This window comes from Pinus tabuliformis, chromosome 2_2, assembly GCF_031772625.1.
Source record: "Pinus tabuliformis cultivar Carrire ecotype Pingquan chromosome 2_2, CPIR1, whole genome shotgun sequence".
Taxonomy (NCBI): domain Eukaryota; kingdom Viridiplantae; phylum Streptophyta; class Pinopsida; order Pinales; family Pinaceae; genus Pinus; species Pinus tabuliformis.
In genome coordinates this window covers 937171107-937196407 of record NC_142300.1, presented here as the reverse complement: position 1 = coordinate 937196407, position 25301 = coordinate 937171107, and the positions used below count along the sequence as shown (strand labels likewise).

The window sequence follows — 25301 nt, the reverse complement described above, 5'->3', positions numbered from 1 at the left end:
CCAACATAAAGTTTTACTTTCTATCATTTCTTTCGAGTGCATATAAGTGGACAGAATCTATAGCTCTCTAAAGTCTGGATCAAAACCTGCTCAGCTTTCATAGAATTTTTTAGTACCCTTCGAGCTGACGTAGATTTCCTGCACTGCGCTGTGTCGCGGAGTTTTTTCTCGCATTCTTTTAAATATTTCAGAATGATGCACACAGATCCCATGGCAGAACCGGCGATTGATTCCCAGCAGCAACAACATCAAGAACAATTGATGATGCCCCTGCCTCCCGAAGCTAGGTTTTGGCCCCAGCAACGGCAACACCAACCTCAGGTTATGGTGCAGCAATCCTCGCAACAAGTGAACTCCACAGACGAGATTAGGACCCTCTGGATCGGGGGTTTGCAGCATTGGATGGATGAGAATTATCTGCAGGAATGTTTTGCTTCTACCCAGGACCTTCTCTCTCTTAAGATCATTCGCAATAAGCAGACTGGACTTTCAGAGGGTTATGGCTTCTTGGATTTTGTAAGCAATGCAGCAGCCCATATGGTTCTCCAAAATTACAATGGTGTACAGATGCCCAGGGCTGAACAATTTTACAAGCTAAATTGGGCAACAAAAACGGGTAGAGAAAATCGTTCTGAAGATTTTACTATATTCGTGGGAGATTTGGCATCTGATGCCACGGATGAGCTGCTGCGAGAGACCTTCAGAACCATATACCCATCTGTAAAAGGAGCAAAAGTTATTACTGATAAGGTTACAGGCCGTTCAAAAGGATATGGGTTTGTAACATTTGGTGATGGGAATGAGCAGGCTAGGGCTATAACAGAAATGAATGGAATATTTTGTTCCTCCAGACCTATGCGAATAGCTCCTGCCATAACAAAGCAGACTACTGTTTATCAACAACCCTATCCTCCTCAAGTGGTCGAGTTGGACTCAGAGAATGATCCAAACAATACTACCTAAACCGTTCGTGTTGTTGGAAAGGAGGTTGGTGTAGTTGCAACTCACTACCTTTACCATCATTGGTGTAGTACCCCTTAAGCAACTACTATTTCTTCAAAATTAATCAAAGCAACTGCTTATTACTTCTTAAAAAATGTGAAACTCAATGGAAATTTTGATGCACCCCTTGAAAAGCCACTACTATTTCTGCAAAATTAATCAAAGCAACGGCCTATTACTTTTTAAAAAAAATGTGAAACTCAGTGGATTAATGAAAATTTTCTCATTGATAATATCCAAAATATATGGGACAATATATACACATGTTTTAAATAAATAAATTACATTAAAAAAACCATGTACTTCCTGAGACACGCAATATATTCTTGTCTGGTTGAGTGCTGCATCTCTTCCAGAGCCTCTTTTTATTGGCCAATCTTAAATCAAGAGAGCGAGGGACAATAGCCCTGGAAGTTGAAATGCATACACAAATGTTGGTGCAAAAGTCCAACTCTGCCATCTGTTCACAATAATGCTAAAGCAGGACTTGATATCCCAAAGAAAGGTAATATATATTTGCATTGGCATTCAATCATCCTTATCAATGTAGAGACGTTTCATTCATTCATAATTAATTCTCAGGTTCAAAATATGTGCTCTTGAATCAAACACCTAGCAAAATCAACAAAGAAACGACAGAAACTGCATTCAACATTAGGGGATTTAATAGTGGGTATGGTGGTTTCAAACATGTAGGTTAATAAATAATTAGATAAGATCTAATGGCAAGTTGAATTTGAAACTTTTGAATCAAAAGGAACAAAATGCCAGCTCCATGTTACATAATAGGAATCCAGCCACTGTTTTCTGATAGTAGACAAGTATAATGCATCAGATAGCTCACAATATAGGTTGATAGAACCTCTGTGATATTTGGAGTGTACACTGCCTGCCGGCCCACCTTCTGAGCTGCTATTGATATTGTACAACTTATTAAATCTGAAATAGAGTAAAAGATATAGGAGACAAAACAGACTGGGAATGTAAGTCCTTTATATTGGAAGAGAAAAAGAGAACAGAGCAGCATGTAAACGCATAAGAACATAAAGAAAACCACAAGACTTTCTGACTCAACATGTATTTCTTGGGGTCCAGATTCATTCACAGGTATTTAAAAATGCTGACATGCTTCAACCAAAAAAGGAAGAGAATTTGAGAATTTCAAATGTTGTCCTAGCTGTTTTAGATATATTTTCTACAATAAAAAGGAAAAATCATGAATACATGGGCCTGGAAGGCTTACATTGTAAGTGTGATAATACATGAATGGAGCCCCATCTTGATGTACAATGTTCTCCATCCTCCACAATTCACAAGAATTTGTTATAAATGTCCATTAACTAAGATTCCATTGCTCTCGAGGAGGAATATTTTACCAGAACATTAACTGTGACTATTGATGGTGACTACAAAACAATAGGATGAGGAACTTAGAAAGAAGAAGAATTGAGGCAATGGCCTCTTTTCCAGTAATGATTATTAGACAAGGTTATTAACCCTACAAAATGACGATTTTCCAACTCCATAAATAAAGCATTTTCATCATTACATCAACTCAACTCTCTCAGTCTCTTTATCAATGTCTCAAGTGATTTTTTCTTTGCATTTTGCTTCAATTTCATGTACCAAAGGTTCCAAAGAGTCTATCAAACGAATCTCTGTATTTCTCAGAAATCATGACCACCTTTCTGTAATCCAAAGAACTATAATGCTTCTCCCTTATAACAGGATTCATGAAATTCTCTGGATGGTTGTTTAATAAAAGACTAACCCACTGCCTTGCCTCTAACAAAGACTTTTTTGGATTTGTTGCACCTTCAAGCTCATCCAAGCCACTGTCATGAAATTGAGTATCTGCAAAAGATTCTAGCAGTTTCAGATCAACCTCAATTCCCATAACAACATTTGTATTGAACCGCTTAATTCGTGTAGCTTAATTACCGGCTATAATAGCCATTGGAGTTAGTATGAATTTATATGTAAACTGGACATGGTGATTTTTGTAAATTTAGGTTAAAATCATTTTTTATTTTAAAGAAAACTTAAAGCTATCTTGATTGAATGAGAGGTTTTCAAATTTAAATTTAGAAGAAACAAGTTAACACTCTGAGACACAGAGATATCTGGCATGCTTAAAAAACTAAGCAAAAGGAAGAGGGCATTTAACTCAAATTTAGAAGATAGGTTAATCTTTAGACGCAGAGACATCCAACGCTAGTAAAAATTTAAGCAACCTATGTTTCCATAGATTTATTTAAAAGAAAGAAAAATAATTTCAAAAGACTATAGCAGAAGAAGAATTTAAGGTTTGTAGTCACTAGTGTTTGATAGTGATATTTCATCTTGGTTTCATGCTTTTGTGAAATTGTGGGATTTCTTCTTGCAATTGTTTTGATATTATGCTGATGCTATTAGCTATAGTTTTCCTTTTCTTTTTTAATTTAATTGTATCTGTTAGCAGAACCACGGGGTTTTGTAGTGGTGACCTTCACACAAGGAGTTTCTTAACAGTGCAACCTATTGATGACTGTTCTATGCCTCGTGGGCAGTTTTCCTTGATTATGTTACTAGTAATTGCAGCTTCATTTTTTTCATTTAAATATTTTCCTTTCATGTTGCTGCTGATTATGGCTTCGTATAAAATTTCTGTAGTCTTCAATATTTCTTATATGACCTACCTTCATGCCTTAACTCCTTGTTTCCCTATCTAATTCATCTTACATTAACGTGATTGAAATATTTTGTGGATGTCTTATATGCCTATTGCTCTCTGTTTCATATGGAAGTGGGCATGTATTTTTTAGATGTAATTGGCTTCATTGAACTCATTTGACCTGATGCTGAACCTTTCAGCAATCCTTTCTTTTTTTATGGGGTTGTCACATTGTGCGGAACTATAGCTTCCACAAACTCTGCTATTAGAGTTTATGCTAGATCCTTTCTATTTCATCACAATTACGTTGTGCCTATTATTGGGTTCTTGTTCATAATTGAGTTGTATGTATTTATTGGAGAGTTAAAATTAAGAGAGGAGATAGGGGAAAGGATTCATCATTCAATTGACTTTACTCTATATTTAATATATTTGCTTTTGTCAGTATTGTTGTCATATTATTAGAATTTACAACTGAGAACAATGTAACTTTTTAATTGGTCTTATTATTTCACTGCTCAGAAATATAGGCTATATCTGAAAAGGTAAAGTGGAGTGGCACAACAGCCAAGTGGAATGAACTCTTCTTTTGGGGGAACTACAGAAGCAGGTGTTGGACCTATGGGTTTACTTGGAAGGCTGGATCTTCAAAGGCTTGCGGCATCAGGTCAAAAATCACGTCAAGCACTGGTGACATTACCACCTGAACTTCTTGGACAAGTGAATCCAAACAATGGGTTGGGCCTGCCAAACGTTGATCGGACACTGCTTTTACAAGCAGCATTTCATGGTGTAAACTCTAATCCTTTAAATAGAGGCAAATTTGGGCAACCATTGATGAACAGTCAGGGAAATTTACTTCAGGGACTCCCGACAAGCATAGAGCTGAAGCAATTTTGCCACCCACAACAACATATTCCTTAGGAAATTTGGGTTTACCGACCAATGATACATTTGCAGGATTTTATATGTTGCAACAGCAACACAATACAGGTGCAGAAGTTGGCAGTGTGGATTGTGGGAAATTATGGGAAATTATGGGGCTCCCAATCTATATACAATATCTTTCTTTTTTCTTCTTCCATGGTCAGGTTATGTTTTATAAAGTTTTTAAAAAAATAATTCTATAAAATTTCCGAAAAAAAATAAAAGTGGTTTTTGCATAATGGTAGTCTAATTGTTATGAGTTTTGGATGAACTTTTTATGGAATTTATACAATTTTACAAGTTTTTTTTCACATTGAATGTATTTATATATTTAAAAACATATTTTAAATAATATAAAAAAAATATAAGTTAAAAAAAAAATCACTAAATTTAAAAAAATTAAAAAGTGGAATAATTAGGTAACATTTAGAAGGTGTTAAATGTATTTTTCTTTCTAAATATGTTTTAATAATTTGTATTGTTTTTATTTTCTTAATCTTCAACTCAATAAAATGCGGACTTAATAACTAGAATGTGGATTTAATAAAAATTTATAATTAGAATGTGGACTTAATCACTATTTATAATTAGAATGTAGTAGACATAACAATTTATATATTTAATAATAATAATAATGGGGATTTTTTTTATATGTGTTTAAAAATCGTTCTGAAGATTTTACTATATTCGTGGGAGATTTGGCATCTGATGACACAGATGAGCTGCTGCGAGAGACCTTCAGAGCCACATACCCATTTGTAAAAGGAGCAAAAGTTATTACTGATAAGGTTACAGGCCATTCAAAACGATATGGGTTTGTAACATTTGGGGATGGGAATGAGCAGGCTAGGGCTATAACAGAAATGAATGGAATATTTTGTTCCTCCAGACCTATCCGAATAGCTCCTGCCATAACAAAGCAGACTACTGTTTATCAACAACCCTATCCTCCTCAATTGGTGGAGTTGGACTCAGAGAATGATCCAAACAATACTACCCTGTTTGTTGGTGGCTTAGATCCCAATGTGACAGTGGAAATGTTGATGGAGACATTTGGCCAGTATGGTGAGCTTGTGCATGCAAAAATACCTTTCGGCAAGCGGTGTGGATTTGTGGAGTTTAGCAACAGGGTATCTGCAGAGTTAGCATTGCAAATGTTACATGGTACAGTTCTTGGTGAGAAACCAGTTCGGCTTTCTTGGGGAAGAAAGAAACAAGTGCAGCGTGCAGGGCCTTTTCAAACACAACAACCAGATCCAAATGAATGGAATGGGGCATATTATGGTGATGGACAAGGATACAATGTTGGTTACGGTTATGTCACAGCCTCAACAAACAAATCCATGGTATTCAAGGATACAATGCTGATTATAGTTATGCCACACAACCATATAATGCTGGTTATGCTTATGCCAGGCAACTTCAAGACCCAGATATGTTCATTAATATCGCGCCAAATGCAAACTATCAACAGCATCGACAGTAAATTAGTTTCAGTTACAGCAGCCATATTAAATTAGTTATAGATAAATTAGTTTCAGTTATAGCAGCCACAGTAAATTAGTCATAGATTTTTTGGTTACTGTTTTAATTTTTCTATCTGCTATTTCTAAATAATAAATTTAATATTTTAAATTATTAACAAAATATTTGTTCATGGTATATGGTTCGAATTTTTGTACTTCTATATGGATATTGAATTTCAATTTTTTATTTTTTTTATTTTATTTTGGATATATATTCTTGTTACGGAGAAAAATACTTAATAAAGGATATTTGTATTTTAAATGGATAAAGTTGAAAGGTATTTGTACTTTAAATGATAAAGTTGAAAGTTTTGGTATTTGTACTTTAAATAAGTAAAGTTGGAAGTTCTCTGCAATAGGTTCAATTGATTAAGATTAAACAATTTTATTATTTTTGCAAATTTTGAATTAAAATAAATAGACTAAAAACAACAATAACTTGGTAGAAATTGATATTAACTCTTATAAATAAGATTTTATAAAACTTCATATCACCCTTTTTAGGAATAACGATACAGTGCACTGTGTCGTGCAATTTCCAATTAATTTAGTCGTGCCATGCTCTTGATGCAACGGAAATTTCAATGGCGAGTGGTCATTATTTGTTCGAGTGGCAAATTCTGGAAATTTCTATGGCAAGTGGTGCCATTGTGCTTGGCAAATTCTGGAAATTTCTATGACAAGTGGTGCGATTGTCCGTTCGGCGTGGCAATTTCAGCGAAATTTGCGTAGGATTATTATATTGAAACACCTAAACCGTTCGTGTTGTTGGAAAGGAGGTTGGTGTAGTTGCAACTCACTACCTCTACCATGATTGGTGTAGTACTATTATAATAATTAATCGTCACTATATTCATTGCATTGATGATAAGCTTGTTTATATTATATTATGTTGGATTTCTTCTGGATTTGGTGGTGGAGTTTTAGACAATAGTTGACCTGAAATGGTAAATTATGTATTTAGTACTATTATAATAATTAATCGTCACTATATTTATTTAATTGATGATAAATAAATGAATATTGACTGTTTTTATTATATTGTGTTTGAAATTTTACAAACATAAAATTGAGTTAAAGCTCAGCAATAAATTTCATTTAAATGCTTATATGTGATTATTAAACTTTTGAGAAACAGGGCAACAAACCAATATTCTGGGGCACCTTGTCATTCTGGCTTTTTTGTGCAACTTCGTTTTTAAATGTACAAGTATTAAAAATAGAAAATAATGAATGTTGGAGACCATATATAAGATGTACCATCTAAAATATTTTATTAATTTATATATATATATATCTATATATATATATATATATATATATATATATATATATATATATATATATATATATATTAAAAAGTACAGATGAGAACGCTACTCCGCGCATAGCACTAGATTCCATCTGATGGGCAATAAATACTAACATGAAATTTCGCTTCCAAAATGCATGCTAGTGTCCAAATGTTGACTGCAATATATTTGCTCAAGGTGGAGGTAATCCATTATATATTCGGCTCAAGTTGAAGCCAAAGGAAAAAAGTATGGCCTTCCATACCCAAACAGAAAGAAATAGATCTCGACGATATAAGCGAATAATGATAGGAGAGTGAGGATGACTCTGACGGCGTCCTTTTTTCGCGACAGCGAGGGTTTCGGTTAACCGCAGCTGCAGGACCACAGGAAGGAGCAGTGAATCGGGAGATAGGGACCTGAACTGCCGACAGATCGCCCTCGACGACGGAAGGATGCAGTCTCCGACCGGCATGGAGCGTCAACGGGAAACGGACCTTGTGGATTATTCTGAGGATCCGTTAGAAGGTCAGTTAATCTTTCAAAACCCTAACTCAGCAACCACGGGTTTTGTTCCACCGACATCGGAAGCATCGCGCGCACAGGACTGTACACCAGTGGTCACTTTGCCGGAGCCTTCTTCTTCATCAATCGGCTTGGAGGCACCGCCCCTCTCACCAGGCACTGCTTTTCTCCTCACCTCTCTATCGCCTGATACCTTGGCCTTCGACCCGCTATCATCACCGCTGCCGGACTCACTGACTCCTCAAGCGGATCAGAGGGAGAATGCGCCCAAACCTCTTTCGGATCTTGGGGCAAAAACATCGGGTTGCTTCAGTACTTCGGTTGATAACGTCAAACCCACAAAACCCTTGACACAGCCTGGGGACACAAATCCGCTCGTTGATCACCCATCGGCGCCCCGCACAAAGAAGAGGAAATCAAAGTGTGTTAGGGCAACAACGAAAGACATCACCGTAACTTTCGGCAACCCTTCGAACTTTGAAGAAACTATGGCTATAGCTAGTACAGTTCTGGTTGGACATGTGCGGGGGCGTACGTACACGGCGGAAAGGCTGATGCGCTGGGTAAAAGAAATCTGGGGAGACCTGTTCACACAGATGCCGGAGGTCCAGGTACTCCCACGAGGGTGGTTCTCCCTCCACTTTGCAAACGAAGGGCACACGAATGCAGTACTTGAAAGATTTTGGCATATTGAATCGGCACCTGTCTTACTGAAGCGAAGGAGCCCGCTTTTTGATCCTGAACGCGAAAAAATCGCAGCAGGACCTCTGTGGGTGCGTCTGCCAGGGCTCCCATTACAATACTGGAGCGATGAAGCTTTCACCAGAATCGGAAACGCATTGGGGACATACTTGGATCACGATCGAACCTACATCGATACAAGGAAGAGAACGGTAGCCCGAATACTGGTGCACCTGGATACCAGAGAGGGACTGGAGGAAAAAATCACATTGCAATGGGGAAAGCACAGACAAACACAGATTCTGGATTACGAAGGAGTCCCCTTTCGATGTAATCGGTGCCACCAAGTGGGACACCTCTACAAGGAGTGCCCATTGATCAAAGGTCCGGATAGCTCGCCAAAGATCTCCCCCATAGCTTCCAGAGGGACCTCTCCACACATACCTCAACCGACGCATGGTTTCGCGGCATCTCAAGGTGTCCCGGTGAATCCAGCACTGAACAAGAGGGACACACCCTCGCCTCCTATGACTCGGGCTCGAGCAGCTGCAGCAGCCGCACAGGCCTCAGGTACAAATCTTATCTCTTCTCTTATCTCTATTGAATCATCTGAATTTGTAAATTCTTTGTCATGTTCTATGGCACATTGCATTATCCCCCCGCCTCCTTTGATTCCTTCCAATGTTCCACCCTCTCTGCCTCTCTCTCTGTCGTCCCCCTCTGAATCATCCTCCCGGAAAATCCCCCCACACCCATATTCCCTTCGCCCTAGGACCTCTCAAGCGGAATTTTCCGAAGCCCAGATTGGGCTGGGTATCGTCCCCTCGGGGGCGGGATCCACATCCACCAGGGGAAGGAAATCTGATCTCAATAAAGCTATCAGACGCGCGGGAGCTGAAGTTGCTTCAGGGCGTCAATCCACCATCGTCGGGGTCCTTAGAGCAACAAATCCCCCAAAGCGGGGACCCCCATGAAGTGCCTCTCCTTTAATTGCAGGGGTCTGGCTAGCCCCCCCAAAAAACTAGCCCTCAAACGACTTTTTGAGGTCGAATTACCAGACATCATTCTCCTGCAAGAAACCCTAGGTTCTGCTGAGTCCATCACCCTTTCCCTTAGCAACATCTCGTCAAGATGGAATTACATAGCCATGGATGCTAATGGTAGATCGGGTGGATTGGCGATTGGATTCAACCCAAAAACCATCACAGTGGATTCCTCCTGGGGCGGACTTGGTTTTATGGGGGTTGACATCTTCTCTATGGACCTGGGTCTCACCCTCCGCATCGTCAACACATATGGTCCATGCCAACAGAGGGAAAATTTTTGGAGACAGCTCCTCAGCAGAAGCCTGATGTCCCTGGATCGCATCATCCTAGGGGGAGACCTGAACTTTTCATTAGGATTCCGGGAATCTTGGGGCTCTATGGCACAGATAGACTCCATCACAGATTGCATGAGAGGCCTTTTGGAGCAATATGATTTCATTGATATACCCATGCAAAATCCTCTACCAACATGGAGGAATAGAAGGGTTGGGACAGCGGCACTTGCTCGCAGACTGGATCGATTTCTGCTGAAAGGTCCTCTGATCCATCAACTTCACCATTATAAACAATGGGTAGGATCCGGGGGCATATCGGATCACTCCCCAATCTTAATGGAAATCATGGGCCCTCTTCCAAAGCCAAAAGCCCCTTTCAAGTTTAATCACCTTTGGCTCCTGGATCAAGACTTCTCCAAACTAGTCACAGACTTCTGGAAAGCACATCCCATCGATGGAGAATCCACGAAGGCAAGGGGTTTTGTCAAAAACCTGACCGAGCTCAAACACATTGTGATTGAGTGGGCCAAAGCAAAGAAGATAAGAGAGGATGAACAGCTCAATAGGGTGGAAGAAGAACTTAAAACCCTTTTGGATGAGAGAAATCTGGGTTTTGGATCAATGGAGGACAAGGCCCGCCTGGTAGAATTGGAGAACCAAAAGCTCAATATTCTCAAACTCAGGGAGGAATCGCTCAGATTGCGGAGTAGGGCAATGTGGCTTAAAGCTGGGGATGAGAACACTCGATTCTTCCATAACTTTGCTAAAGGAAGGAGAGTGGCTAATACCATTTGGAACCTCCCCCTCCCGGGAGGAGGACTGGCGGACACCTTCAACAAACTCTCACAGCTTGGCACAACACATTTCAGAGGGCTATTCAAAAGTCCTACTGGATCAAATCTGGCAGAAATCATCAACGTGGCCACCCATTTCCCCAGATTCGTAAATGATGAAGACATTGGAGCTCTCACTGACCCTGTCACTATGGAAGAATTGGAAAGTACTATCAAGTGGTTTCAGAAGGAAAAGAGCCCTGGCCCTGACGGATGGACCATTGAGTTTTATATAGCCTTCTTTGACATCATAGGAGAAGATATCCTGAAGGTGGTTGAGGAGAGTCGAATATCGGGCCAGCTCTTTCATGCTATAAACTCCACCTTCATTGCCCTCATTCCCAAATCAGACTCCCCATCATCCTTTGACGATTTCCGTCCTATCTCATTGTGTAATGTCCTCTACAAAATCATCTCAAAAATCATGGCTAACCGGATCAGGCCCATTCTGTCTAAGCATATTGCTCCACAGCAATTTGCTTTTTTGGAAGACAGACAGATACTCGAAGCCATTGGATCTGCCCAGGAAGCCATACACTCCATATGGTCCAAGCGCCTCAAATGTATCCTTCTCAAGATAGACCTTTCTAAGGCTTTCGACCGAGTCAGCTGGCTCTTTATAAAGATGATCCTCATACACTTGGGCTTCCCTCTCCCTCTCATCAATTGGATTATGGCGTGCATTACTTCCCCGACCTACAGCATTCTGATCAACGGAGCAGCCTCTCACTTCTTCCACTCAGAAAGAGGGCTGCGTCAAGGCTGCCCTCTATCACCACTCTTATTTCTCCTGGTGATGGAAGCATTAAGCCGACTGATTATCACAGCAAAAAGGGAGGGAACTATCAGGGGCCTTAAAATTACGGACGAGTGCTTCCTCACCCATCTCCTATTCGTAGATGATGTCCTTATCCTTCTAGATGGCAGCATACAGGATACCTCTACTTTCAACAGGATCTTAAAGCTTTTCGCTCATGCCACGGGAATGGAGGTCAATCGGACGAAATCTATTATTACATTGGTTGGCACATCTGTAAATGAATCCTTCACAGCAAGTCAAGCCTTCCCATACACCACACAGCCCCTGGACAGGGGGCTAAAATACCTTGGATACTGGTTAAAACCTACATCCCAAAAGATTGCGGATTGGGTATGGCTGGTTTCAAAAATAGAAAAAAGGATAACTTGCTGGAGTTTCAGATATTTATCCAGGGCTGGAAGATTAACCTTGATCAAATCTGTTCTGGAAGCAACGCCGGTCTTCTGGATGGCGCTCGCCTGGATCCCTAGAAATATCCTATCAAAGCTACAGCTAATATGTAACAGATACCTATGGGCTGGTAAACAAGAAAAGCGCGCCTTCGCCTGGATTGGGTGGAACAAGATTGCCCTGTCCAAGAAATGGGGTGGCTAGGGATTAAAGGACCTCCCCACCTTTGCATGTGCACTGGCAGCCAAAATGGGCTGGGCATTGTTGACATCCCACAATCTATGGACCAACATCACCTTCCACAAATATATATGGCCCCTCAACATCATGGAATGGGTCAGACTCCCATCATGGAACAAAACTGGCATATCATCTTTTTGGAAAGCTCTCCTACACTCTCTGCCGCTTATCAGGAACAACTTAGTTTGGAGAATTAAGAGAGGTGACAGAGCAAGAATTGGAATAGACCCTTGGAGTGGCAGTGGTGGGAGACATTTGCTCCCACGAGCTCTGGTGGAATTCCTTACAGCACAAGACATCAAGGTGATTGCACAGATAGCGGACCAAGAACAATCAGACATTTTCCACCAGGCTTGGAAGACAGCCACCCATCTAAACCTCCCGCAGAGATGGCACACAGATTGGCGCGAATATTGCGCTGCCCTGATGGAATCCCACATCAGAATCACTAAGGGATCAGATGAACTTGTATGGCACCAGGCGGACAACAGAATTTACACACCAAAGGAAGGTTACATTCAGTTAATCAAACAGAAGAAGCCCGAAGTATTAGACAGCTGGTGGCAGAACATTTGGAAACTCTCAGCCACGCCTCGATCCAAGCTCTTCACCTGGTGCGTCCTTAGGAACAGAATCCCCACGGGGGAACATCTCATGCGCCGAGCTCAATATGGACCGACGAGATGTGCACTGTGCAAAGCCGACACCGAATCCACAGAGCACCTATTCCTGCGATGTAGTACTGTACAGCTCGTGTGGAATAACTTAAAAACTTTTATTCATTATTCAGGGGATTGGAGCGGAACTGACCCAATTAACGCTTGGATCGAATGGGACAAGAGACACAAGGGCTCGAAGGCTGCAAACTTGCCCATCATAGTAAATTGGTCCATTTGGAAAGCTAGAAACAGTGTGATTTTCGAAGACAAGGAAATCCAATGGCCTCTCATCGAGGCTGGTATTATCTCTGCATTTAAAGAACTTCCGGATCCGCCTCCTCCAAAAAACCGAAGGCCAAATCCTCCCCCCAACATTGACCAGGGTACACCTTGGGCTTATTTTGACGGAGCTGCCAATGTACAAAGCTGCGGGGGTGGTTTCATTCTGCACTTAACTGATAAACACTCTTATCAAATAAAAGCGGGTCTGGGTGCTGGAACAAACAACTTCGCTGAACTCATTGCATTGCGCCACCTACTACACTTTGCATTAAGTCATCAATGCACCAGCATCAACATATTCGGGGACTCACAGATTATTATAAATTGGTTCAATGATATATCTACATGTCACATGCACACACTCAGAAACATTCTTGATGAAGTTCTTCAGCTCAAGGAGGCATTTAATCATATCTCTGTTTCACACATCTACAGGGAACATAACAAGGAAGCTGATAAATTTTCCAAGGAGGCCGCGCTGATGGAACAAGGAGTATGGGAGATCACCGAGACTCTGGACCAACAGGAACAAAATTTTTATCATCGCCCTTATATAGACCCGGGTTACCCCACAGCGGGTCTACACCCTACTTAATTATACAGGAATATGGCAGCAGCTTTATACATGACAGTTTTTTGTACAGTCCTTTTTTGTAACAGACTGAAGGATGCCTGAAAGGCATTAAATCTCTTAACAGCCAAAATAGAAACACTCTGTGCGGTATAACCGAACATCATAACATGCAATTTTTGCAATTTTTTGTAAAATGTACAGATATACAGTGAACATGGCATATGCGCAAAAGCATCTACATATGTAATTTTTCATATTAATGAAATTTTACGGATTTTTCCAGTGGATAAAAAAATATATATTAAAAAGTACAAGTATTTTTGTAAAAAATATTAAAAATAGAAAATAATGAATATTGGAAACCATATAAGATGTACAGTCTAAAATATTTTATTCATATCTATTATATATATATATATATATATATATATATATATATATATATATATATATATATATATATATATATATATATATATATATATATTAAAATCTCAATTGTATTTTCAATTTGGGTATCGGTTAACTTTTACGCAAACATATGCTTCCACAATTGTAACTCTTCTTACTTAGAGTAATTTACTAAATGACAAAACTCATGACTCCTATAGATATTGCATCAAGCAAACTTCAAATTCAATTTGGGTAATGCAACTCTCATATATGACCAAGCGGGCTTCTATGGTTCAACGTTGTTACTTTTCATAAGGCTCACTAACTAGTTTATACGGTTTTCTCAATAATTATGCTTAAAAGGCAACACCAAGGGAATTAAGAGAGCATAACAGAAAAACACATTGTTTTCATTCAAATGTACAACTAATGAAAAACAACTTAAAAAAGGTATAGACTCTTTAAGGCACTTAAAATCCCTCAAGAATCTCCGCTATACATATCTTGATGCACAGGATGTCCGAAGCACATTAAACATGGCAAATTTTATGGTGTATGATATATTAGAGCTACATAAATATTAATTATTTTACAATTATGTTGAATCCAGTATTAACAGAAAATCATACAGGAAAGTTTGTAATTGTTCTAGGTCCCCAGTATTTGAGAGCTGCCATATCATCAGCAGTCATACAGGAAAGTTTGTAGTTGTTCTAAGTCCCCAGTAATTGAGAGCTTCCATATCATAAGCTCTCGCAGCGTTTTCTTCTTGATCATAGCCACCTAGGACAAAAAGACCAATCTCCAGCTCTGAAGCAATCTAGCAGTCACTGGTATTTGGCTGGACATGTGATGTCTACCTTTGTAATTGGCAGATTTCATTGTTTTATAGACTTCAACTTATACCATGGAGTAGCTTCTCTTAACACTAAGAGGAAAAATAAAAGAATGTCTTTCAGTTTGAAATATAAAGACGTAGTTTATTTTATGTGATTTCTTTGATATGTCATTGAGTGAAGCTTTAGTGATTATAAGTTCACATAATAATCCAAAAATTTTCATCAAATTAAATGCATACCTGGTTACTCCCTGATATTTTGATGTACCCCTTAAGCAACTACTATTTCTTCAAAATTAATCAAAGCAACTGCTTATTACTTCTTAAAAAAAATGTGAAACTCAGTGGATATTTTGGTGCACCCCTTGAAAAGCCACTACTATTTTTGCAAAATTAATCAAAGCAACTGTCTATTACTTCTTAAAAAAAATGTGAAACTCAGTGGATTAATGAAAATTTTATCATTGAAAATATCCAAAATATATGGGACAATATATACACATGTTTTAAATAAATAAAATACATTAAGAAAACCATGTACCTCTTGAGAGACGCAATATATTCTTGTCTGGTTGAGTGCTGCATCTCTTCCAGAGCCTCATTGTATTGGCTAATCTTAAATCAAGAGAGTGAGGGACAATACCCTGGAAGTTGAAATGCATACACAAATGTTGGTGCAAAAGTCCAACTTTGGGAAGCATCAGATGGTTTCCTTGCACTCTGCCATCTGTTCACAATAGTGCTAAAGCAGGACTTGATATCCCAAAGAAAGGTAATATATAGTTGCATTGGCATTCAATCATCCTTATCAATGTAGAGACATTTCATTCATTCATAATTAATTCTCAGGTTCAAAATATGTGCTCTTGAATCAAACACCTAGCAAAATCAACAAAGAAGCGACCGAAATTGCATTCAACATTAGGGGATTTAATAGTGGGTATGGTGGTTTCAAACATGTAGGTTAATAAATAATTAGATAAGATCTAATGGCAAGTTGAATTTGAAACTTTTGAATCAAAAGGAACAAAATGCCAGCTCCATGTTACATAATAGGAATCCAGCCACTGTTTTCTGATAGTAGACAAGTATAATGCATCAGATAGCTCACAATATAGGTTGATAGAACCTCTGTGATATTTGGAGTGTACACTGCCTGCCGGCCCACCTTCTGAGCTGCTATTGATATTGTACAACTTATTAAATCTGAAATAGAGTAAAAGATATAGGAGACAAAACAGACTGGGAATGTAAGTCCTTTATATTGGAAGAGAAAAAGAGAATAGAGCAGCATGTAAATGCAGAAGAACATAAAGAAAACCACAAGACTTTCTGACTCAACATGTATTTCTTGGGGTCTAGATTCATTCATAGGTATTTAAAAATGCTGACATGCTTCAACCAAAAAAGGAAGAGAATTTGAGAATTTCAAATGTTGTCCTAGGTGTTTTAGATATATTTTCTACAATAAAAAGGAAAAATCATGAATACAAGGGCCTGGAATGCTTACATTGTAAGTGTGATAATACATGAATGGAGCCCCATCTTGATGTACAATGTTCTCCATCCTCCACAATTCACAAGAATTTGTTATAAATGTCCATTAACTAAGATTCCATTGCTCTCGAGGAGGAATATTTTACCAGAACATCAGCTGTGACTATTGATGGTGACTACAAAACAATAGGATGAGGAACTTAGAAAGAAGAAGAATTGAGGCAATGGCCTCTTTTCCAGTAATGATTATTAGACAAGGTTATTAACCCTACAAAATGACGATTTTCCAACTCCATAAATAAAGCATTTTCATCATTACATCAACTCAACTCTCTCAGTCTCTTTATCAATGTCTCAAGTGATTTTTTCTTTGCATTTTGCTTCAAAGTTCACATACCATAGGTTCCAAAGAGTCTATCAAATGAATCTCTGTATTTCTCAGAACTCATGACCACATTTCTGTAATCCAAAGAACTATAATGCTTCTCCCTTATAACAGGATTCATGAAATTCTCTGGATGGTTGTTTAATAAAAGACTAACCCACTGCCTTGCCTCTAACAAAGACTTTTTTGGATTTGTTGCACCTTCAAGCTCATCCAATCCACTGTCATGAAATTGAGTATCTGCAAAAGATTCTAGCAGTTTCAGATCAACTTCAATTCCCATAACAACATTTGTATTGAACCGCTTAATTTGTGTAGCTTAATTAACGGCTATAATAGCCATTGGAGTTAGTATGAACTTATATGTAAAGTGGAGGCAATATCAGCAATGATCAGGCAGATCAAGCAGAACATGGTGATTTTTGTAAATTTAGGTTAAAATCAATTTTTATTTTAAAGAAAACTTAAAACTATCTTGATTGAATGAGAGGTCTTCAAATTTAAATTTAGAAGAAACAGGTTAACCCTCTGAGACACAGAGATATCTGGCATGCTTAAAAAACTAAGCAAAAGGAAGAGGGCATTTAACTCAAATTTAGAAGATAGGTTAATCTTTAGACGCAGAGACATCCAACACCAGTAAAAATTTAAGCAACCTATGTTTCCATAGATTTATTTAAAAGAAAGAAAAATAATTTCAAAAGACTATAGCAGAAGAAGAATTTAAGGTTTGTAGTCACTAGTGTTTGATACTGATCTTTCATCTTGGTTTCATGCTTTTGTGAAATTGTCGGATTTCTTCTTGCAATTGTTTTGATATTATGCTGATGCTATTAGCTACAGTTTTCCTTTTCTTTTTTAATTGTTTTTTTTTTTTTAATTTAATTGTATCTGTTAGCAGAACCACGGGGTTTTGTAGTGGTGACCTTTACACAAGGAGTTTCTTAACAGTGCAACCTATTGATGACTGTTCTATGCCCCGTGGGCAGTTTTCCTTGATTATGTTACTAGTAATTGCAGCTTCATTTTTTTCATTTAAATATTTTCCTGTCATGTTGCTGCTGATTATGGCTTTGTCTAAAATTTCTGTAGTCTTCAATATTTCTTATATGACCTACCTTCATGCCTTAACTCCTTGTTTCCCTATCTAATTCATCTTAGATTAACGTGATTGAAATATTTTGTGGCTGTCTTATATGCCTATTGCTCTCTGTTTCATATGGAAGTGGGCATGTATTTTTTAGATGTAATTGGCTTCATTGAACTCATTTGACCTGATGCTGAACCTTTCAGCAATCCTTTCTTTTTTTATGGGGTTGTCACATTGTGTGGAACTATAGCTTCCACAAACTCTGCTATTAGAGTTTATGCTAGATCCTTTCTATTTCATGACAATTACGTTGTGCCTATTATTGGGTTCTTGTTCATAACTGAGTTGTATGTATTTATTGGAGAGTTAAAATTAAGAGAGGAGATAGGGGAAAGGATTCATCATTCAATTGACTTTACTCTGTATTTAATATATTTGCTTTTGTTAGTATTGTTGTCATATTATTAGAATTTACAACTGAGAACAATGTAACTTTTTAATTGGTCTTATTATTTCACTACTCAGAAATATAGGTTATATTTGAAAAGGTTAAGTGGAGTGGCACAACAGCCAAGTGGAATCAACTCTTCTTTTGGGGGAACTACAGAAGCAGGTGTTGGACCTATGGGTTTGCTTGGAAGGCTGGACCTTCAAAGGCTTGCGGCATCAGGTCAAAAATCACGTCAAGCACTGGTGACATTACCAGCTGAACTTCTTGGACAAGTGAATCCAAACAATGGGTTGGGCCTGCCAAACATTGATCGGACACTGCTTTTACAAGCAACATTTCATGGTGTAAACTCTAATCCTTTAAATAGAGGCAAATTTGGGCAACCATTGATGAACAGTCAAGGAAATTTACTTCAGGGACTCCCGAGAAGCATAGAGCTAAAGCAATTTTTCCATCCACAACAACATATTCCTTCCTTTGGAAATTTGGGTTTACCGACCAATGATACATTTGCAGGATTTTATATGCTGCAACAGCAACACAATACAGGTGCAGAAATTGGCAGTGTGGATTGTGGGAAATTATGGGAAATTATGGGGCTCCCAATCTATATACAATATCTTTCTTTTTTCTTCTTCCATGGTCAAGTTATGTTTTATAAAGTTTAAAAAAAAATAATTCTATAAAATTTCCGAAAAATATAAAAGTTGTTTTTGCATAATGGTAGTCTAATTCTTATGAGTTTTGGATGAACTTTTTATGAAATTTATACAATTTTACAAGTTTTTTTTCACGTTGAATGTATTTATATATTTAAAAACATATTTTAAATAATATAAAAAAATATAGGTTAAAAAAAATCACTAAATTTAAAAAAATTAAAAAGTGGAATAATTAGGTAACTTTTAGAAAGTGTTAAATGTATTTTTATTTCTAAATATGTTTTAATAATTTGTATTGCTTTTATTTTCTTAATCTTCAACTCAATAAATGTGGACTTAATAACTAGAATGTGGATTTAATAAAAATTTATAATTAGAATGTGGACTTAATCACTATAATGTAGTAGACATAACAATTTATATATTTAATAATAATAATAATGGGGATTTTTTTTATATATGTTTAAAAATAATTTCTATGGGGATTTAATTTACCAAGCAGAGGAATAAAGGTTTGCACCTTAATAGATTTATTCCTCTCAACTCTTGATAGGTCTGAAGTTAGATGGATCTATGTTTGGTAGATCTGAAGTTAGACGGATCTATGTTGGTTTTGAGCAACACACATTCTTTTTACACACATTCTTTTTACACACATATTAAATATTTTTGTTATTAATATTTTTTCTTCCTTCATATATTTAATTATTTTTATTATTAATATTCTTTTATATACCAAATTGAAATTAATCATGAGTTCCCTTATACCTTGAATTAGAAAGAATTTATTAATGGAATAAGAATTCTCTCACTTTTTCTCTCTCTATATGTTTGATGTTAAAATCTTTTACTCGACATGCATCTTCAAATATTTGATGTATAACCTATATTAAACTTTTCTTTATTATTATTATTATTATTTTTATATCTTATATATCAATTCCATCTTAAAAATGAAATAAATGACACATTTAAAGAAAATATAAGAAATTTTTAAATTTAAATTACTTTATTTTATTTTATATATACATTAAAATATTGTTATTAACAATATTATTCTCAAGTTTGATTATTAGTGTATGTTTCTTTTGTCAACATATATTCCTCATGAATAATTATTGGTATATATTCAAGAGAGACAGAGACAACAAGCTAGACTTTGTTACCTTATGGAAAAGATGTAAACACCCATGGCAGACCCTGGAAGGGAAAAGCACTAATAGGTTCTTTGAAGAAGAGGTGAGTCCTACCAAATTGTGCAGAGACTTGTGTATGGTTTTAGTAAATTGGGAAAACCTAAAACATGTTTTAGTAAATTGAGAAAATTTATAAGCATTTTTCAATGGTCTCATATTAACAATATCTAAGTATGTAAGTTTATAATTCATTTTATCATATCAAAATTTTATATACTAGATTAAAAATATATATTAAAAATAATAATATATATAAAAAAATCAATGAACATATTTAATAATAATTTTTTTTGAATTACTACATATAGTAAACATATATATAAATGAGAGAAATTCTACTTTAATGAAAATGCAACAATAGCATGTTAAAATTAGATATCAAATTCAAATCCCCATAAAATTTGTTTATTTATTTTTTGTCATGTATGAAAGGATATGTAAAATGTAGAGAACCTAAGGGGCAAGTAGAGAACTGAGGGGCTTGTTTGATATGTATAGACAAACTATGGGACTTTCATCATCTCAATATTTCAATTATTATTTTGATTGTATATTACCAACTTAACGCAAACACACTAAACAACTTAAATCTAATACAATAATTATTATTTCAAAACAAAGCCAACCTTTTCAATTTAACAATTCTATCGGCCTCTCCTTGCACCTTTTGGAGCAATTGCTAGTATATATATAATTTCATTATTTAACACTTTAAAACCATGATTAAACTTCTTGTCTCACTCTCATTATTTAACACTTTAAAGCCGTGCTTAAACTTCTGGCCTCACTCAATCCACACTTACAACATGGATATGTCGACATCACTCAAGTTGGAAGCACAGAGATTGGAAGGTGATTACTAGAAAAGAGGGAATAATTATTGAGTGGGTACACTGTTACAAGAGTGGAAACCTCGTACTCCCAGCCTAAGCCAAAAATGGCATATTATGTTGTGGGGTTTGCATTTTAGGAAAAAGTAAGATAGGGAGGCTACGCGACCCAAGAGGAAATTTAAGATGTTTCTTTACCACCAAAAGAAAATTTAATGAATGGGAAAGTGGCATAATTTGCCAGTGTAATTAGCCTAGATTTATTTGAGTTAATTTGCATGTAAAGCTTGATATTTTGGTTTATATATATATATATATATATATATATATATATATATATATATATATATATTATTTACGTAATATATTGTTTATATTAATATTTTTTTTTGTAAGCTTGGTAGGACCATCTCATTTTGGAATATCTACATGTATATCTCCGTGAGACTTTGTGAGAGTGAGACTTTATTTCCACGGCCATTGCCACTTGAGCTACCCCTTGTAGACAAAATATTATTTTTTTTATTCATATATTTTTAAATATATATTTTCCTCGTATTGAAAGGTAACAAGTATTTTTCTTTCTTTTTATATATATATGAGATGTTACTCAACATATATATTATTTCATTTAAACCAAAATTTAGTCTTTTGCTTTTGTTGTTTTTTTAAGTCACTTACACATTTCTTGATTTGGAGCATAATACAATATTATTTTTAGATGCAATGTGTTAATTTGATTTTGAGTAGTGAAGGAAAGAAATTATAAACTAAATTAGTGCAACCATATAACTTAAATGGTTGGTAAATGTCAATAGACATCAATCCATGATAAGCATCAAAACACTTATCCCATGACACATCACATTTCCTTGATTAAAAAATAATAGTAAATTTTAACTAAATTTTAAATTATAATTATTATAAACATAATTAATGTGTGAGTTAAGCAATATTCTTAATCATGGAGATTCACCTCCATCTTACCATGGAATCCTTTAACTTGTAAATATATTTTGTTACAATGCCATGGGCCAATACCATGACTTATCAACACCATATACCTAACATAGTAATTGTTGATATGACATATTTTTTAATTAATTAATTTGAGATAAATTAATTAAAAGAGCATAACTAAATATGAACATTCCAACATATTCCATGGAACTTAATTCTCTACCATCCACCTAATATTTACTAATAATTATATTACAATTTTGAAAGGTCTATTTAGAAATAGACATGTCTATTGGCACAATTAGAATTTTTTTATTTTCAATTACTTTCTCTATATAAAGTTGATGTAAAATTAAGATACAAAGAAATGTTTTATGTATGCTTCACATTGAAAGATTTTTTATTTTATTTTATTTCTATTATTTATTTTTATATATTTTTAATGAAAATAATATTTTATTTTTTTAAATGCAATATTAAAGGACAAGATTTCCTGACATACTAACCACCCTATATGTGGGTGATTATATATATATATTTAACGTTTTCTTTAAATTAATACATTAACGTTTAACGTGATTATATGCGGGTGATTATTTGCATTGTTTAACGTTTTCTTTAAATTAATACATTTAACTTCAACAAACCCAAACAAAATGAAGCATCCACATTTTGATAGTGCAAGCCAGGCCACTATATATAGAACCTACACATCTTCTATTACCAACATACAGTCTTAATTTCTAGTATTTCTTTCGAGCATATAAGTGGACAGAAGCTGTAGCTCTCTGAAGTGAAGTCTGGATTAAAACCTGCCCAGCCTTCATAGAATTTTTGTGTACCTTTCGAGTTGCCATAGATTTCCTGCAGTGCGCTGTGTCCGGGAGATTTTTCTCACATTCTTTTAAATATTTCAGAATGTTGGAGCCAGATCCTGTTAGCTCCATTAAGTTTTGCACAATTGCTGCCTACAATTATGGAATTGCAGTCTTTCCTTAACTTATGGAAACCAACTGCAGTAGTTTCCTTAAGTTAAGAAAAGAAACTGCAATTACTAAATTTATTATTAGGAGCTACTATAGTGGTCCATCACTTTGATTCGAGTTCTCTGCCTTGATTTGTGGACATCTAACACATAGCTATTAGAAGCTTGATGGAAGCTTAGCTATATGTTCATATGTTTGTTCCCCAAGCTCAGCTTTCAATCCCCTTCAGTTTTACACCATCTAGCTGAGATAACAGAGCTTGGAAGTGCCTTCAAAATTTTGTGTTCTTTTCTTTTTCTTGGATAGAAGCTGGAGTGCTGAAGAAGAAGCAAGTGGACTGTGGCCTCCATCAAAACATCACCAATGGCTGGAGGTAACTCGTATCCTTGGGCATTAAGATTTAATGATTCTTTGAGTTTATTCCGCATGCAGAATCGTTGTGGAAATTGTAGAATTTCTAACATTTGGTATCAGAGCCCTTTTACCTCTGCCTTGCTGTGTGTTGGCCAAGAAACGAATTCTTATTTCTGGGCATGGCCTATTAAGCATAATAGGCTTTTTTCAGTATATGCGCAGAGGGTTCCGGCTTTGCGCTGTTTAGAAACCCTATGCGTGCATTTCTTATATGTTCATATTCCTCGAGTGCCCTTCGAGCTCTTCCTTTTCATTCCCACATCGAATGCGCTTAGTCTTCTCATTAATTATGGGGTTTGTTTGTGTTTAAACATCGAACTGCCATTTACCTTTTTACTTAATATTGGTAATGCTTCTGTCGTGGTTGATTGGAGAGCCTGAGGCTGGAAGAGTCCTCCAGCGCCTTCGTTGGCTCTCTCATTTCCTCGATCCGCCAGATACGAGGCAACTGATTATTCCTATCATTTTCTCATGATATAATAGCACAGATACTGCCTTCAATTCTTCAAGTCTATGATGCATTGAGCTGTAATCAAATTTCTCGAGAGGTGCATGTCTTAAATGTCTTGATATCTACTTGCAGTTAAAATAGAATTTGCTATGTCTGGTATTGCTATTTTATTACATTGTAGATTTCAGAATCCGATAGATAGTAGCCCAGGCAAACTTTAACTTTAGTTTTGTGCGTCATATTTTACAATATTCATGCCTTTCTTTTGTGTACATAAAGTTCTGTTTTGATTTCAGTATAATGCTTGCCTCGAAGCTTTGATTATGGCTAAAATGTGGCATTTTTGGGGCGTATTTTGAGTTATTATAGCACTGCTTTAATGGCTTTAAATAGCTGCAGTAGTTTAGATCGCATGAAGTTAAGTGCTTGACTTAGGGCATGCTTGCATTTTTGTGAAGATTAATGGCACTTGAATTATGCTGCATCGCCTGGCATATCTGTTCCTTGGACATTAAATGAAATGCAATATGGTCAAACCTTTTTTGCGAATGTGCTCTTATAGTTTCCATTTTACGTTTCATGCTCTTTTGGTTGTAACTGCTCTTTGATGCATGCTTACCTCCTTTGAGGGGGTTTTATGTTGTTCGGTGCTATGTGGAGGTTTCTTTTGACTGTTTTTAGATACTGAGATAAACAAAACGATTGTAAACCTAAGCTTTGCACCTCTAATTTGCACAATTGAGAAACTGTTTTCTTTTCTGGATTATCTGCGAGCAACTTTGGAACAGTTGAAGTCCAATTTTAAAATGTAACTCGCAGATGTATGAGTAAATTGGTCTCCATGAAATGCCTTTTATTTAGGGCTGTAGGATATCAGTAGTTGTATGTTGTATAGGGCCTATATAAATTGTTGTTTGATAAATAATTTTGTTATCGAGGTTACTGCACGTGGTTTATTTTAGAGCAATATATTTTGATTGCATGTTAAATGAGATGTCATCGGTCGAATGTGCCAAATACAATTTAAAGCGTAGCTATAAATCCCATGCCTGCTACGTGGTAATATATGGCTATTGGGATATGACGCTGACTCAATACACGAGGCATTTCCCTCCACTTGCAGTGCCTTTTCTCTGTATACATCCAAGGATGTGTGTCTTTGTATATTTCATGTAGGTTTCTTTTGGGTCGTGTGTTTTCAAAAGAAAGGATTTAGATTGATGACAAATTTGAGAAGGACGAAATTCGGATTGTTGCAAGTAGGAAAATATGTAAACCATACACGTTGAAAGTTTAAATAACAAACCTGTGTGTTCAGAAGCATGACATTACTTTGAAGCTACAAGCTCGGTTGAATCTCACACTGTTTAGGCAAGGCCTTGTAGATGCCGAGTTGTCTTTTTAAGGATCATGATATACCATA

The 25301-nt window shown here is 36.4% G+C and overlaps 1 protein-coding gene across 1 annotated transcript; it reads left to right on the top strand.

Moving 5' to 3' along the window:
• The first annotated feature begins 210 nt into the window (after positions 1 to 210).
• LOC149196235 (polyadenylate-binding protein RBP45-like) lies at positions 211 to 6102 on the top strand. The gene is made up of 4 exons (XM_089408236.1): positions 211 to 918; positions 1715 to 1731; positions 3461 to 3483; positions 5558 to 6102. The coding sequence occupies exons 1-4, from the start codon at positions 211 to 213 to the stop codon at positions 6100 to 6102; spliced, it is 1293 nt and encodes a 430-aa protein (XP_089264362.1).
• Positions 6103 to 25301: the final 19199 nt, after the last annotated feature.

Bases quoted from the DNA above. Each gene is read 5' to 3' on its own strand.
- LOC149196235 (XM_089408236.1), top strand. From the start codon at position 211: ATGGCAGAACCGGCGATTGATTCCCAGCAGCAACAACATCAAGAACAA. The intron at 3,484-5,557 runs GTGACCTTCACA...AGTTGGACTCAG, and splicing joins AACCACGGGGTTTTGTAGTG to AGAATGATCCAAACAATACT.